The 14,776-nt window shown below is 32.9% G+C and overlaps 1 protein-coding gene across 1 annotated transcript in view; it reads right to left on the reverse strand.

Annotated features, from left to right (window-relative positions):
• Positions 1–14,776, reverse strand: part of LOC112912588 (low-density lipoprotein receptor-related protein 1B-like) — a 332,717-nt gene that overhangs the window by 227,518 nt on the left and 90,423 nt on the right. Inside the window, exons 14-16 of the mRNA XM_072745200.1 lie at positions 11,812–11,952; positions 10,489–10,676; positions 4,532–4,715 (exon numbers count right to left, since the gene is read on the reverse strand). Coding sequence (XP_072601301.1) covers positions 4,532–4,715; positions 10,489–10,676; positions 11,812–11,952 — 513 coding nt within the window. The remainder of the gene's footprint in view (positions 1–4,531; positions 4,716–10,488; positions 10,677–11,811; positions 11,953–14,776) is intronic.

Genomic DNA, 14,776 nt, shown 5'->3' on the forward strand with positions numbered 1-14,776 from the left:
GCAGCAATATAAATTTAAATGCCGTGTACTCTGATAGATTAATGGTGAAAAATTCACGCTGAGCATCTCAATGATAACAAAATGAAAAGGCCACAGATACCCAGGCAGTATGAGAAATCTAGATAATTCTAAATACATTCCTCTCTTTCCCTCAGTTTTCATAAACAGCAGATCATGTAATTGATTTGGAATTGGTGGAAAATACCTACTTTCATAATCTGATTTTTGTAAACGAATTTCAGGAAAGAATAAACTACATTTATCTTAAAGACCTACAGTACAGCTAAGCTAAACAGTCATATAATCAGAAAACTCTTTCTTGATAATCAAATAACCAGCTTCTGCTGTCAGTTGGAACTCCAGGCTCTATAATTTTTGTTTAATTTCATCTTTTCCCATAACATTGCTCTTTAAATCCTTTATTGGTCATTAATGGTCTTTATTTCTTACCTATAGTTTGTCTATTATGTTATGGTATCTCATTTGTTCTGGAATCTAGGAAAGATAATATTAAGAATCTGACCTTGCTCCAAATACGTGAAGATCTTCTAAATCTTTAGATCAGTTTTCTCTTCATATTTTTTTTGGAAACAAAATGGATTTTTATTTTTCTTAAAGATTTACTTATTTATTTTAAAGAGAAAGAGAGAGAGAAGGAGAAAAAAAAATCTCTGCTGAGTGTGGAGCCTAACAGAGGCTTGATCTAATGACCCTAAGATTATCACCTGAGTCAAAACCAAAGAGTTGGATGCTTAACTTACTGTCACCCAGGCATCCCCCAAATTGAACTTGAAAATAGAAAATGGAAAGTTCTGTATAGCACATTTATTTGAATATGTATCTGAATAATTTAAATTCAAGTTGACCACATTCTTGTTTGTTATAATTCTGGATCCATTCAATTCAAGTTCTGTTCAACTCTTTTTTTTTTTTTTTTAAGAGCTTTGTTTCTTTGTTCTTTTTTTTTTTAAGATTTTATTTATTTATTCATGAGAGAGAGAGAGAGAGAAGCAGAGACACAGGCAGAGGGAGAAGCAGGCTCCACACAGGGAGCCCGACGTGGAACTCAATCCCAAGACTCCAGGATCACACCCTGGGCCAAAGGCAGGTGCTAAACCGCTGAGCCACCCAGGGATCCCCAAGAGCTTTGTTTCTAAGATGAAGTCATATATTTAGTTTCCTGGTAAGCAAATTTAATGTCAGTAGAAATTAAAAAAAAAATTAAAAACGTAGTCACTTTATGTAATTTAATGTGGATTTTATTGTAAATCATTTATTGTTATGGAGTTATTGTCCTGTTTATGTTAAAAAATATTACTTTTCTCTTATCTTTTAGTTTCACAGTAAATATATAATACATAGGGTATACATTATATTTTAGCATGCTTTATGTCAGGGATTAGAAATGTATACTACACAGTCTGGACATCTCCTTCCATTAGCAAGACCACACCCCTAATCAATCATTCAATCTTCCTGTTGATGCTAAATCGAGATTCAAACCCTACTAAAAAGAGTCAGCTCAGAAGTTGAGGTGCCTTGTGATCTCTTGTCTTTATATTTACAAATATAAAATTAAATATTTAGGCAGTCATGTTCTTTACTACTTAAATGTAATACCTGAAATTATAAAACTCTTAGAAGAAAACATTGAGAAAAGTCTCTATTAAGGTCTTGGTAACAAATTTTTTAGATACAACACAAAAGACACAAACAATAAAAGCAAAAATAAGCAGAACTATATCAAACTAAAAAGCTTCTGCACAGCAAAAGAAACAATCAACGTAATCAGAAGGCAACCTATGGAATGGGAGAAAATATTTGTAAATTATATATCTGATAAGATGTTAATATTATGGTTATTATTGAAAATATATATAGAACTTATACAAATCCACAAAAAGCCCCCAAAATATTTTATTTAAAAATGGGCAGGGGAGGGCCACCTAGGCAGCTCAGTCAGTTGAGCATTTGACTCTTGATTTTGGCTCAGGTCATGATCTCAAGGTTGTGAGATTGACCCCTATGTTAGGCTCTGTGCTGAGCATGGAACCTGCTTAAGATTCTCTCTTTCTCTCTCTACCCTTCCTTGCTCTCTATCAATTTAGTTAATTAATTAATTAATTAATTAAAGAGGGCATCAGAACTGAATAGACATTTTTCCAAAAACATACAAATGGCCAACAAATACATGAAAAGATACTCAACATCAGTAATCATCAGAGAGACACAATTAAAACCACAATGAGATATCACATTTCACCTATTAAAATAACTATCATCAAAAAAACCTGAGATAAAAAGTGTTGGAAAGGACGTGAGAAAGGGGGACCTTTGTTCATCATTGGTGGGAATGTAAATCAACTACAAAAAATAGTACAGAGGTTTCTAAAAACGTTAGAAATAGAACTAACATATGAACCAAGAATTTCACCTCTGGGTACTTATCCAAAGGAAATGAAAACAAGATATCAAAGATCTAACTGCACTCTCATGTTTATGACAGCATTATTTACAACAACTAAGATATGGAAACAATCTAAGTGTCCATCAATGGACAAATAAAGACAATGTGACATGCATACACATATGTGTAAATATATGTTTATATATAATCTGTATTCAAACACACACATTGATTTATACATTTGTAATTATGCATATGTATATTATATAGTATCCAATGTATGTATATTGTATTATACATTATCTGTATTACATACATATGTAATATTATATTATACCCACACACATAATTGAATATTATTCAGTGATGAGAAATAATAAAATCCTACCATTTACAACATAGATGTCCTTGAGGACATTATATGAAGTGAAATAAGTCAAAGAAAAATAAATACTATGTAATGTCACTTATACATAGAACCTCAAAATAACCAAACTCCTAGAAACAGTGAAATAGTGATTACCAAGTATGAAGCACGAGAGAAATGGGGAGATGTTGTTTTAAAAGTACAAACTTCCAGTTAGAAGATAATTAAGTTCTGAGGATCTAAGTCACAGCTTGGTGATTATGGATAACAACACGACATACTTGAAAGTTGCTAAGAGAGTAGAGCTTAAATGTTATTGCCACACACACATAAAATGGTAATTAGGTGAAGTGATGGAAGTGTTTCTAACACTATGGTGGCAATCATATTGCCATATATAAGGGTATCAAATCAATACATTATATACTCTAAAGTTACACAGTTATAATTTTTTAAATAGTTACACAGGTATATGTCAACTATATCTCAATAAAGTTGGAAAAAATCTATTCTCTCTCTTGCAAAAGATTTATGCTTCAGAGACATTTTGGTTTTGTATTAAAGTTATTATTAGTTTCCAATTATTACTGTTTTGAAAAACAACAGCATGGATACCTGGTATAATAAGACCAAAACTGCAATCATTAGTACTCATCTCCTTTATACCATTATTAGTGAAAAGTTTAAAGTAACAAAAACATTTATTGATTTGGAGATTTTATCTCTTCTTATGTCACTGAATGCATGATATAGTAAGTAGGTTGGTAAATCTAAAAAAAAAAAAAAAACAAAACAGGCTCCAAATAATACATAAATTAATTCAGTGATGACTATTCCAAGAGTAAGTAAAAATAAAATTTAAAAAATTGAAATGGCTATCTTTTTTCTTCAATAATGTTTGAAGTTTTAACTGGTTGAAAACTAATTTTAAGAATTCCTGTCACTGGCATTTATTTTATGTAGGTAAATAAGATATCTAATGTTTTAAATGCTGTCATGTATATATGGCATACATATACATAATAAACTGGCCATGCTATTTGATTCATTATACTCAAAAACAAAGGGGGAAGAGACTTATATGTAGCATTTTTTCTCACTTAAAAACAATAATTACTTATTATATATTGCTTTGTATTATTTTGATACGTGTATTTTCCCCTAATGAATTACAATATTTTTAAAAATTTGGTCTATGTTCTATCGAATTTTCTAATTTACAAATCAAACACACTACTTGGAACAAATAGAGATTTAATAATATTTGCTGAATCACTGGAAGAATTCAAATAGTCCTACATAGTTGATTTATTGCTATTGTTGTACTCATCATTGTCATTATCATTATTGACCTCTTCTCCTTGGCATACATATATGAGTGTGTATGGTGTAGAGAAGGAAAAACTATTATAATACAATTACAATAGCCTTTTTACCACTCTTGGCTAAATCTACTCCTAAGAACCTGTGATGCAGCAGGAGAAATTGCTAGAAATAGTTCTTTTCACTTCTGAGCACTCTCAAAATCTAGGAAGCACTTAATAATTCACAAGACCATAATGCAATTTTATTACAAATAGAACAGTTTGTGGACAGCATGCAAAATTAGAGTGACAGGTTCCTATATCAAGGTAAGTAGGGAAGAATTTTGATTTCTCAGAAACATCAGCAGGTATGAACTCAGTAAGAATGGTTATAAAATTCAGAATCCATAGGTGTAACTGAAGTTGGATTAGTGGACAAGTGCAATTCGATACCTGAGAGTGATTTGCAGCCATTGGGGTTATCAGGTTGTATTTCATAGCCATCTGTACAGAGGCACTTGTAGGTCCCATATGTATTAATGCATTGCTGGCTACACGGAAATCCCAAGGAGCATTCATCAATGTCTACACATGTTTTACCATCATCCTTCAGTTGGAATCCAGGCCAGCATTTGCACTGAAGAATGAAAAACAAGCATAATCATCAATTCATATCATTGTCACTGTCTTTTCCTATTGAATATCCCTTTAGCTTGATTCAAGAAAGAAAATAGTGTAAGAGTGGATAATGGCAAGTCTTTCCGTCTCCAATGGTTTTAATAAGAATTATGTATATTAAATAAAGCTAAAGCTAAAAAAAAACTTTCCTAAATATCTTCATTTGATCATCTGAGGTTGGCAAGATCATAAAAGTTAATTGACGTCCTCAAAGCCATGTGGCTATACCATGACAGCAACAACAACATGAGGCAATTTATTTTTTTCTTTTTCTGTTACATTACATTGTATTTTTAGAGGACTTTAACAATCATAAGAATTCATATTTGGAGCTTTGAATACTAACTGATTACATGTGGAATTTCATCAGAGCTTTACAGAAATCTATGATGCAGGTCTTATTGTTTTTAGTTAACTGATAAGAAACCTAGAGGCACAAAGGAAATGGTGCCTGGATAAAGCCAGTTGGAGAAACCAGACTGTCTGTAACCCTTAGTAAGGCCCAATTAATATTTAAGGACTGGGTCTGGTTCTATAACTATGTTGATGCTGTCTGGAGAAATAATAGTAACAATTTCCCCACTATAATCAGTTTGTATCATCAAATCTTTTCTTCAACATCTCTATCATGTAGTGTATGAACCTCTGATGATGGCGTGCAGTATTCACTAATTGGCATGTAAATTCTGAATACAATATGTCACTCCATATATGTCTTTGCAGTCCTGAAAACAATGGCATCCTGTGATCCTGTGATCTGCAACAGTCTTTCAAGTCTATACTCCTGCCAACTAGCATATGAGAACTGTAATTACATAAAATGAACCTATAATTGGCCCAATGATTACAATGCTATTAACCTTTACAAATATTATTTAGCACTCTTGGAATAAAGGAATGTGTGAATATTGAGTAAGACAGTGAATTAAAATAAGCCCTAAATGGTTAACAGTAACTAGTATTCAAGAGTTATTCAGAGCAAACATTTAATAACCTCATTTATTTGAGGGTAAACATGATGGCAGAGCTTTGTATCTATGGGGAGAAATATTATAGAGATATATGTGCATATTTTTAAATAACAAACAACTGAATTTTTTTAAGGACCAAAAAACCCCCATATTTATTAGTTGGGAGAGAAGCAGCATCATCTTCACCTGAAAGTACTCTAATGAGAATTAAATACCATTTACTAAGTTATTTTACCAGGAATGGATCCCTTTAAGCTCTTAGCACTTTCATCATTAACAATTTACACCAATAATTAGCTAATAATCCTCAGTAATTATGTGTTGTTTTGTTTTCTAGGACCCACTAGCACACCAGCATTTCAAAGCAAAAGCCACAGCTTTATTTCCCACACTCTCCTTATCAAACTCTTACTTCCTTTGAGAACACTCATCCTGCTACCTGATTTGGGAAGTCAGGACAATTGGTGCTTTGCGATGGCAAAAAAAGTGAGACGCTTACTGTTACATAAGTGTACGTTTAAAAATGGTTCAAAAAATGGTTCAATTGGTAAATGTTATGTCATATATATTTTATTACAATTTGTAAAAGCAATATTTTTTTTAAAGAAAGTGAGAAAATGACAGTATTCAAAAAGTTATCACTGTAAAGACTGGAAAATGACCATGTGGTCATGTGGTTGGGAAACCAGAAATCCATAGTCTGACATAGGACAGTGGTGAATTCAAGGGGCTCATTAGGACAAGTGAAAGGATTTTTAATAGAATGTACTGGGTTCCTCTTAAAGAGTATTAGAAAAGGAAATAAACAGTGTCCCAGTTTTAATGGGATTTCTGAAAATGATTTTGAATGGCTAATGTCAGGTTTATCGAACTATTATAGCAAAGAGACGGCTTAGATGAAAACACATTTATGGAAAATCAATTTGTAAGGTAGAATTGGTAAAAGCTACCAAATGTAATATACACATTTCTATAAACAAATGAAATTAGTATGTCTAAGGTTATCAGTAACTTTTTAAGAAATTGTTTCTTGAAAGAGAATTTTTTTTTTAGATTTATTTATTTGAAGAGGGGGAGAGAGACATAGCACAGCACACACAAGCAGGGGGAGGGAGAAGCAGGCTCACCATCAAGCAGGAAGAGCCTGACACAGGGCTTGATCCTAGGATGCTGGGATCATGATCTGAGCTGAAGGCAGACACTCAACCAAATGAGCCACCCAGGCACCTCTAATCTTGTTTTAACAGAAACATATTTGCTCCCAGATTACCCAAAGGTATCAATGGGAAATTCCACTAGCCTAATTTTCATAAATTGAATGAAAGAAACTAATAATCATTTGCATCTTCAAAGATTCATCTATATTTAATAGAAAATAAGTTTTAAAAACTCTCACCTTCATTTACAAAGAAAAACATTTTTTATGAAAGTGAGATTTATATATATTCAATATCATCTTAATTTTTCTCATCTTTGAGAACTACTTCAAATTTTCCTGGTTTGTATTAATTTTTATATAGTGTCAAACAGCTATCAGAATTACAGCTATCCATACTTTTCCTATTACATTCAAATAAGTTTCTTTGCAGCTTTTAAAGTGATATTTGACAAATGTTATTTTATTTCTAATATATACATTAAAACTTATTTCTCTCCCAGAAGTACATTTGTTTTTATATGGTAAATTATCCTTCCCATCAAAATAAGATCCTTGCTTTAGTAAATGTTATTGCTCCCTTTTGAATAGTTAGATACATTGTATTTGTTTTACAACAAACGTGCAAATTGTTCACAGCCCATAAGGTCTAAATTTTGCTTTTGTAAGCAATTTTAATTTTATTGCAGAATTTGGAGGAGGATTTCATGTCATGTTCTGCAGATATTGTAATGAGAAATAGGTTACTGGATGGTTTTCCCCATTCAATAGAAGAGAAAAACTCATAAACTTTATTTTCCAAAAATATAGAAGCTTTTTATTGTAGATAAGTCTTTTTATTAAATTTCCTATCAATAAATTATCATTAATATAAATATAAGTGTGTGTGTGTATAATCTCAACACAGTATGTAAAATATTTGCTTTGAAACTTTATTTAAATCTCTCATTTATGATTCTAGTCTCAGCTGCTTGAATTTTTATATCTCTTTTGTTTCCCCCATAGATGCTTTATTTTATTAATTAGTTTTGACATGTGTACATATTCAAGAACCCTATTGAATTCTTTCAGGTATCATATACATAGACTTATGAATGATTAAATATGTTGTCTATTTTAACTAGAATTCTCCTTCATTCTATGACTCCTTTTGAAAAGTCAAGGTGAAAACACTAATTTTTAAAAATTATCAATAAGTATTTCTATATGAGAGATCTTATAAAGTAATTAAAATAGATTTAACATGGCACTCAGGATGATGATGCCTATTTCTACTATAGCAGTTTTTTAAACATGGCATTTCTGAGCACTAAGTACTTATATGCCGGCATTTTATTTTATTTTTTCATTTTTATTTTTAAGGCTTTATTTATTTATTTTAGAGAGAGAGAGAGACAGAGAGAGAGAGAGAGAGAGAGAGAATGAATGGGATAGGAGCAGAAGGAGAGGGAGAGAGAAAATAGAATCATTGAGCAGACTCCCCGCTGAGCAGAGTCTCACGGTGGGGGGGTGTTCCATCCTAGGACCCTGAGGTCATGACTTGAATTCTTAACTGACTGAGCCACCCAGGCACCCCATATGCAGGCATTTAAAAAATATTAAGCCTCGTTTTGAATGTTATGTCAAAAAGTGACCATCTGATATTCTATAATTTTTAGATTTCTCCAAGATTGTTATTCTAGATTTAAACACATTCAGGATAAACACAAGGAGAACTACTTTGAAATTTAAGTTTTTATATAGATAGATACTGATTCTATGATATAGAGATTCTGTAGATACATAGAAATACAGAATGTATATATTATATAGACAGAACTAAAGAACTATTTATAAACTATGAGTTGAAATTTTAACTAATTATCTGTAACAATTCCATGACACATGCTCTGATTTTTCAGGAAACACATGTCTATTGATTGTGCAGAAGTCACTGGTGATATTTTTTCTGCTTCATTGGGTTTCAAAATATTTACTGCCAAAATTAGTTATTTGATACATATTCATCTCATTAAGACTTATTTTGGCTCATTTATCTTGTTTCATTTTACCTACAACACAATGCTTGTGTTTTAAGCCTGTAAATTTAACCAACTCTTCTTAATATAGTATTTGCACTATGTCTTAAACAAATATACCTTTTTTAATATTTAAGTTTTTAATCTCTGTTTTTGCACGGGGTGGAATGATTATTGTAGTTCTCTGGTTACATCTACATGCAATAAAATCCTATCAATGTAGCTAAATTAATCAAAATACTAGAAATCCAAAGATTACAAATGGCAAAGTGGTTATTTGGCTAAATTTACCATTAGATAGAAATGGCTTGTCATAGAATGTCAATGTTGGCAGGGAAAAAGGTACCACATCTCTGCAATACACATGTATTTTCTCTAGCATGCTTTAAAGAAAGTTACTTAGCTACAATTTAACCCCTTTAGTAGTGAGAAATGAGGCAGCTCATTCCAATGTAAAGATAGTACTGTAGAGTACTTTTCCTCATATTGAACAGTCTGCTTCCCAACTCATAATCCCAACCTTTGAAACAACTCAGACTAGGTCTGCTCCCTAATCCGGGGCTTCATATGTTTGAACACAGCTAATAAGCCATCTTTGCTCCAGGAAAAACTCCTTCTGAAGGTACATGTCTGGCACATGGAATCCTAATGCTTTGGGATGTACAAATGTATATACACTACAATTTGTCCAAATTCCTCTTAAAATACCATGTTCATTAATGCACATAGTAACCCAGATGTGTTCTGACCAGTGCAGAACTCAGTATAATAAAAATCTAACCTCTGTAATGATCTTAACTGGCATAAGACCGTCTCTGTGTTTTGTAGGAGCATGCCCTATTGCTGATTCATACAGAGCTATCGCTCTGTTAAAAACACTGACTTTCAAATGAATCGCTCTTCCTGAGATTTTCCCACACTTACATCATCAATTTTAGCCTAATGCACAGCTTTAATTTTAATATCATGCTCATTTGCATCCTCTATTCAACATGAATCAAACAGAAATGTTTTCAAAAGCTATTTCTGTCAATCAATTTTGTCAGTGAATCACGCTCTTCAGGAAAACGGTGCTAACAAAACCAATTAGGATATTAGGGGTGATTTATTTTTAGTGTACCTGCACTCGGTCCTAATAATTCATGCGTTCTATTTTTTTTCTTCCTGTGTACATGAAAAGTACTGTATTATCCAGTGTTGCAGTAAATAAATGATTAGCCCATTTCACTTCAAAGATGGGAGGAAGAACGAGGGAAGAAATGGGAACTCAACAGTTGCATACATATTTATGTGCTGTTAACATGGCAGGATCTCTCTAAACACTGGGTTTTTCTTGCCTTTTTTTTTCTCTTTATGTTCAACATATATTGAAAATCACTTTGGCATTTTTGTCTTTCTGAGTACATTTTTACGATTTTTATGCCACATGATTATAATGAGTGGCTTATATAGATACTCCTCATTTAAATACTTTTACCAGAAAATACTATGATGCATTTTAAGTTCTACAGCTCTTTGGATTGAATAGTATTCATTATCTCAAATTCCAATGTATCATGTGATTTTCTATTTTTGATGAGACCCTACCTTGTAACTGACTGGAAGGTCCTGACAATCTTGAGAACATCCACTGACTTTCTTACTCAAACATTCATTTATATGGCAGTTTCTCTCATCTGAGCCATCGCCACAGTCATCCTTATTGTCACAAAGACTTCCACTGGGAATGCACCTGCCATTTTTGCACATAAAAAATGAACTGTTGCATGACTGTTCTGGAAAAAGAAAATAAAACAAATGGAACATAAAGGGCATGCCATTGCTTTATACTACAATTGCTGAAAACATTCACACGTATGATAACTTATCTGTCAAAAATTATAGTAAAATTTATATACATATAAAATCCTCTATATGTAGTGTAGTATTTTATACACAAAACATTAAAAAAAAAAAACAAGGGCCAACTGTACTTTCATGTTCAACACTTACTGAAAATCTTTCTTTGCCATGAACATTAGCAATCAAAATAAGCACCTATAGTCAAATTAATGAAGTCTTTCTGTCTTCACCTATATTGTGAAGAATTGATTCAAAAGTATAATGAGAGTTTGACATTTCCCTTCAAGCCACAGGTCTCTGAGAAATTATATGTCACTAAAAATTAAGAATCTAGAATAGGTAGATATTCCTAGATTCTTTTTCTTCTTGGAAATATAACATTGACACTTTTAAGTCAGGGCATAAAAAGGACATTTGTGGTGAATAATAGTTGTTCCAAATATAGCTATGGAAAAGAGTTTAGGTTTTGGAGCTACTCATAACCTGATGACTTGAACATTGTTCATTATCATACATGATAAAAGAAAGCCTATTAGCATGTAAAGTACATGAGAAAAAGTAATTGGGTTTATTTTAAATATATGATTATGTATTTGGTCTTTGGAATAGTGAAATGAAAAATAGTCCAAGTTTGGCTATGTATATATTTCTGTCAAATGATATGCAGTTTACTTTATTTTGGCTAAGCATCATTAATACAGACCTTCTCTTGGTAAATCTCAACTTACTTTGTTTGAGCTTTCAAATAGGTCCAAATAAGGAAACTGTTTTCGCATAAAATCACATATTAAGAAAAAATGATTTTTTGAAAGGGGTCAGGGTAATGGATCCGTTTGGTGTGTTGCCTCAAATCTTCATATTTTAGCACAGATTTAAATTTCTAAAACTAGCTTGACAACATAGTTGATTGCTAAGCTCCTCCATGGTATCACTTGAAACATCCCATGCTTAATTATTTGCATTTATTTTCATTGAATATCATACTAGACTGAACTGAAAATCAGAGTCACAGTTTTGCCATTGAAAAGCAAATTTTGGAATAAGCACAATATTATATATCTTCTGTACCTGCACTTTTGCACTTTGGGTTTAAAGGTGCTTCATCAGAATGGTCAGGGCAGTCAAAGTCCCCATCACACTGCCATTGAGTATTTAAGAGACATCGTCCATCAGCACAACTAAATTCTTCTGCAGTACACTCTCGGTATCCTAGAGACAAAGAAAGTAACATTCTAATTATATGACAAATATTAAATCTGCATTCCCTAACGTACACCATACCTAGTTAACCATGGGACCTATCTATGTCTTCTATAGGAAGTGTTTCTTATTCCTTTTTGGGACAGTGGTCATACTTGCAAGAGATATTTGTGGTTAAGAAGTGGGGTTAAGGTCCAGGAAAGAAAATAAAAAACAAGGCAATCTTATTGTTTCTAGGTGAGGAAACAAAAATGCAATACTCAACAATACTGTCTCTATTCACCTATAGTCTATGTCCTAAAGATTTTCCTTTGAATGGAAAACAAGAATAAAGCTATTAATGTTTTTTCAAGACTAAGCTTGATTAGGTATAGTACCAGAACATATGGATGAAGTGATTCCGAGTTACAACGATAATTCTCAGAAGCCATAATGCCATGTTTATGTTTGGGAAGCAGCATTTGGAAGTTTAAAGACATTGTTAAAAAAATTTTTTAAAGTCAATTTATAAAGCAATAAGCACACAACTATTGTAATTATCCTATATATTGATACTTAGAGGCACTAAAAAGCTTTATTCAAATCAGAGTATCAGCCCGTCAATTTTTAATGTTCATATCTATGCCTATTTATAAGTAAAACTCATTTGATTTTGACTATTATGAGTTTTAGATTGAATTTTTCCTAAGTTTCTTAACAATGAAAACTGTCATTGCTATTAGAAACTTTCTGGTAAACCTGGTATATATTTTACTTTTGAAGATAGGAAATAAGGGATCCCTGGGTGGCGCAATGGTTTGGCGCCTGCCTTTGGCCCAGGGCGCGATCCTGGAGACCCGGGATCGAATCCCACATCGGGCTCCCGGTACATGGAGCCTGCTTCTCCCGCTGCCTGTGTCTCTGCCTCTCTCTCTCTCTGTCTGTGACTATCATAAATAAAATAATAATAATAATAATAATAATAATGAAGATAGGAAATAAGATCTGTATGTTTGTTAACAAATAAAATTCCAATAGAAAAATATTTCAACAATGATAATACAATCGAAAGGTTTGTCGTACTGAATGGCAAACTGCAGAGTTTAGAAACAATTTTAGTTTCCCTGCGCTTTCTTCCACCCTTGCCCTCTTCACTAGTTCATTCTCCTTGGTCAATATATACATTACATTCAAGTCTCTCCCAGCCCAGTGACAATAAAAATCCATCAGGGAAGCCTGGGTGGCTCAGTCAGTTAAGCAACTGATGCTTGATTTAGGCTCAGGTCATGATCTCGGGGTCCTGGGATCAAGTCCTCAGTAGAGCTCCGTGCTCAGTGGGGAGTCTGAGGATTCTTTCACTCTTCCCTTCCCTCTGCTCACTCACACTCTCTCTCTTTCTCTCTCAAATAAATAAAAATAAAAATATTAAAAAAAAATAATCCATCCACATAACTCTTATGTACACATTATCCTCTTACCTACCACTCTACCCAGCATTCCCTTACTTATCTCCAGTTCAGCCTCCATTCATTCAACCCATTTCTACAATATCTACCTTCTTAAAATCCTCTTGAAGCCAGCAAATACAAAGGGACAAGTGTCAAATTCAAGGGTGCATCACACTCTTATATATTTCACTTTCCTGCAGCATTTGATATTGTTGAGAATACTACCTTGTAAATAATTTCCTGGTTTAATATTTACAATCTATTCCCCATGACGTTGTCTTATTTTGGCTGTTTCCTTGTATCCTTCTTTCTGTATGAAGTCCTCTCCTCTTCCATCCTAAAATATTGCAGGCGAAGCCCTAACTTCAATCTTTAGCCTATTGTTTTCCTCTTTTCCTTTCTGCAGTGTTGGCTGTTTTCAATTTTTGTCATATTTTGAATATCAGCTTTATGCCGATGGCCAGCAAACTAATTATATTTGCAGAAATCATACTGGTGACCTCTGGAACTAAATTTTCAAACACTCACTCTATAGCTTCATGTTATTGTCTGATTAACACTTCATATTCAAAACATCCAAAATTAATTATTATTATTATTATTTTTTACATTTCTCTTCTCCTACACCAGGAAAACTTGGCCCTTAACCACCTATTTTCCAAAGCCCATTAATGATGGTAACACCATCCACCAAGTCATCCAAGCTAGAAATTCTCCTTTATCCTCCATATAGGACTGTAAATGAATCCTGACCCATACTGTTCTTTCCATTCCACCATTTCTGTCCTGGTTTATCATCACATCATTAATCACCAGAACTATTGCAATTATCTTCTAGCTAGCTTACTTTCCACCTAACGGCTCCCCTGTCCCAAGGCAATATTTCATCCACTCTGCTGAAAAAGATGATTCTGAAACATATTTTTACTGTGGCATTCCCATTTCAAATGTGCGCTGTCAACTGAGAGCCAAAATAATTAAACACAAATTCTTTAACATTATATTTCAGACTTCTTCGGATCCAGTTTCAACTTTCTAATTTCAATTTACCTCACAAAAGACTATTATTCTTCAACTATGTCAATATGTAGCCATTTGGAAATATAAATAGAACTTTCTATGTATCCAGAACTATTCTAAGGACTTGACAAATAGTAACTAATTTAATTCTCTCAACAGCCGTAAGAGTTAAACAATGTTGTCTTTTATTTTTTTACAGATGAGGAATTGAGGTGCAGAAATGTGAAATAACTTCAAAGGTCATACAGATACTAGGTGTCCAAGCCAGGATCTAGACCCAGGCCATCTGGCTCCAAGTCCGTGATTTTAACCACTGTGTTATTTTATCTACCATCTACACATGACTCTCTAACATTCTCTCTGCTACTATTCTTTAGTGCTTCAAA

Source organism: Vulpes vulpes, unplaced genomic scaffold (assembly GCF_048418805.1).
Source record: "Vulpes vulpes isolate BD-2025 unplaced genomic scaffold, VulVul3 Bu000000631, whole genome shotgun sequence".
Lineage (NCBI taxonomy): Eukaryota > Metazoa > Chordata > Mammalia > Carnivora > Canidae > Vulpes > Vulpes vulpes.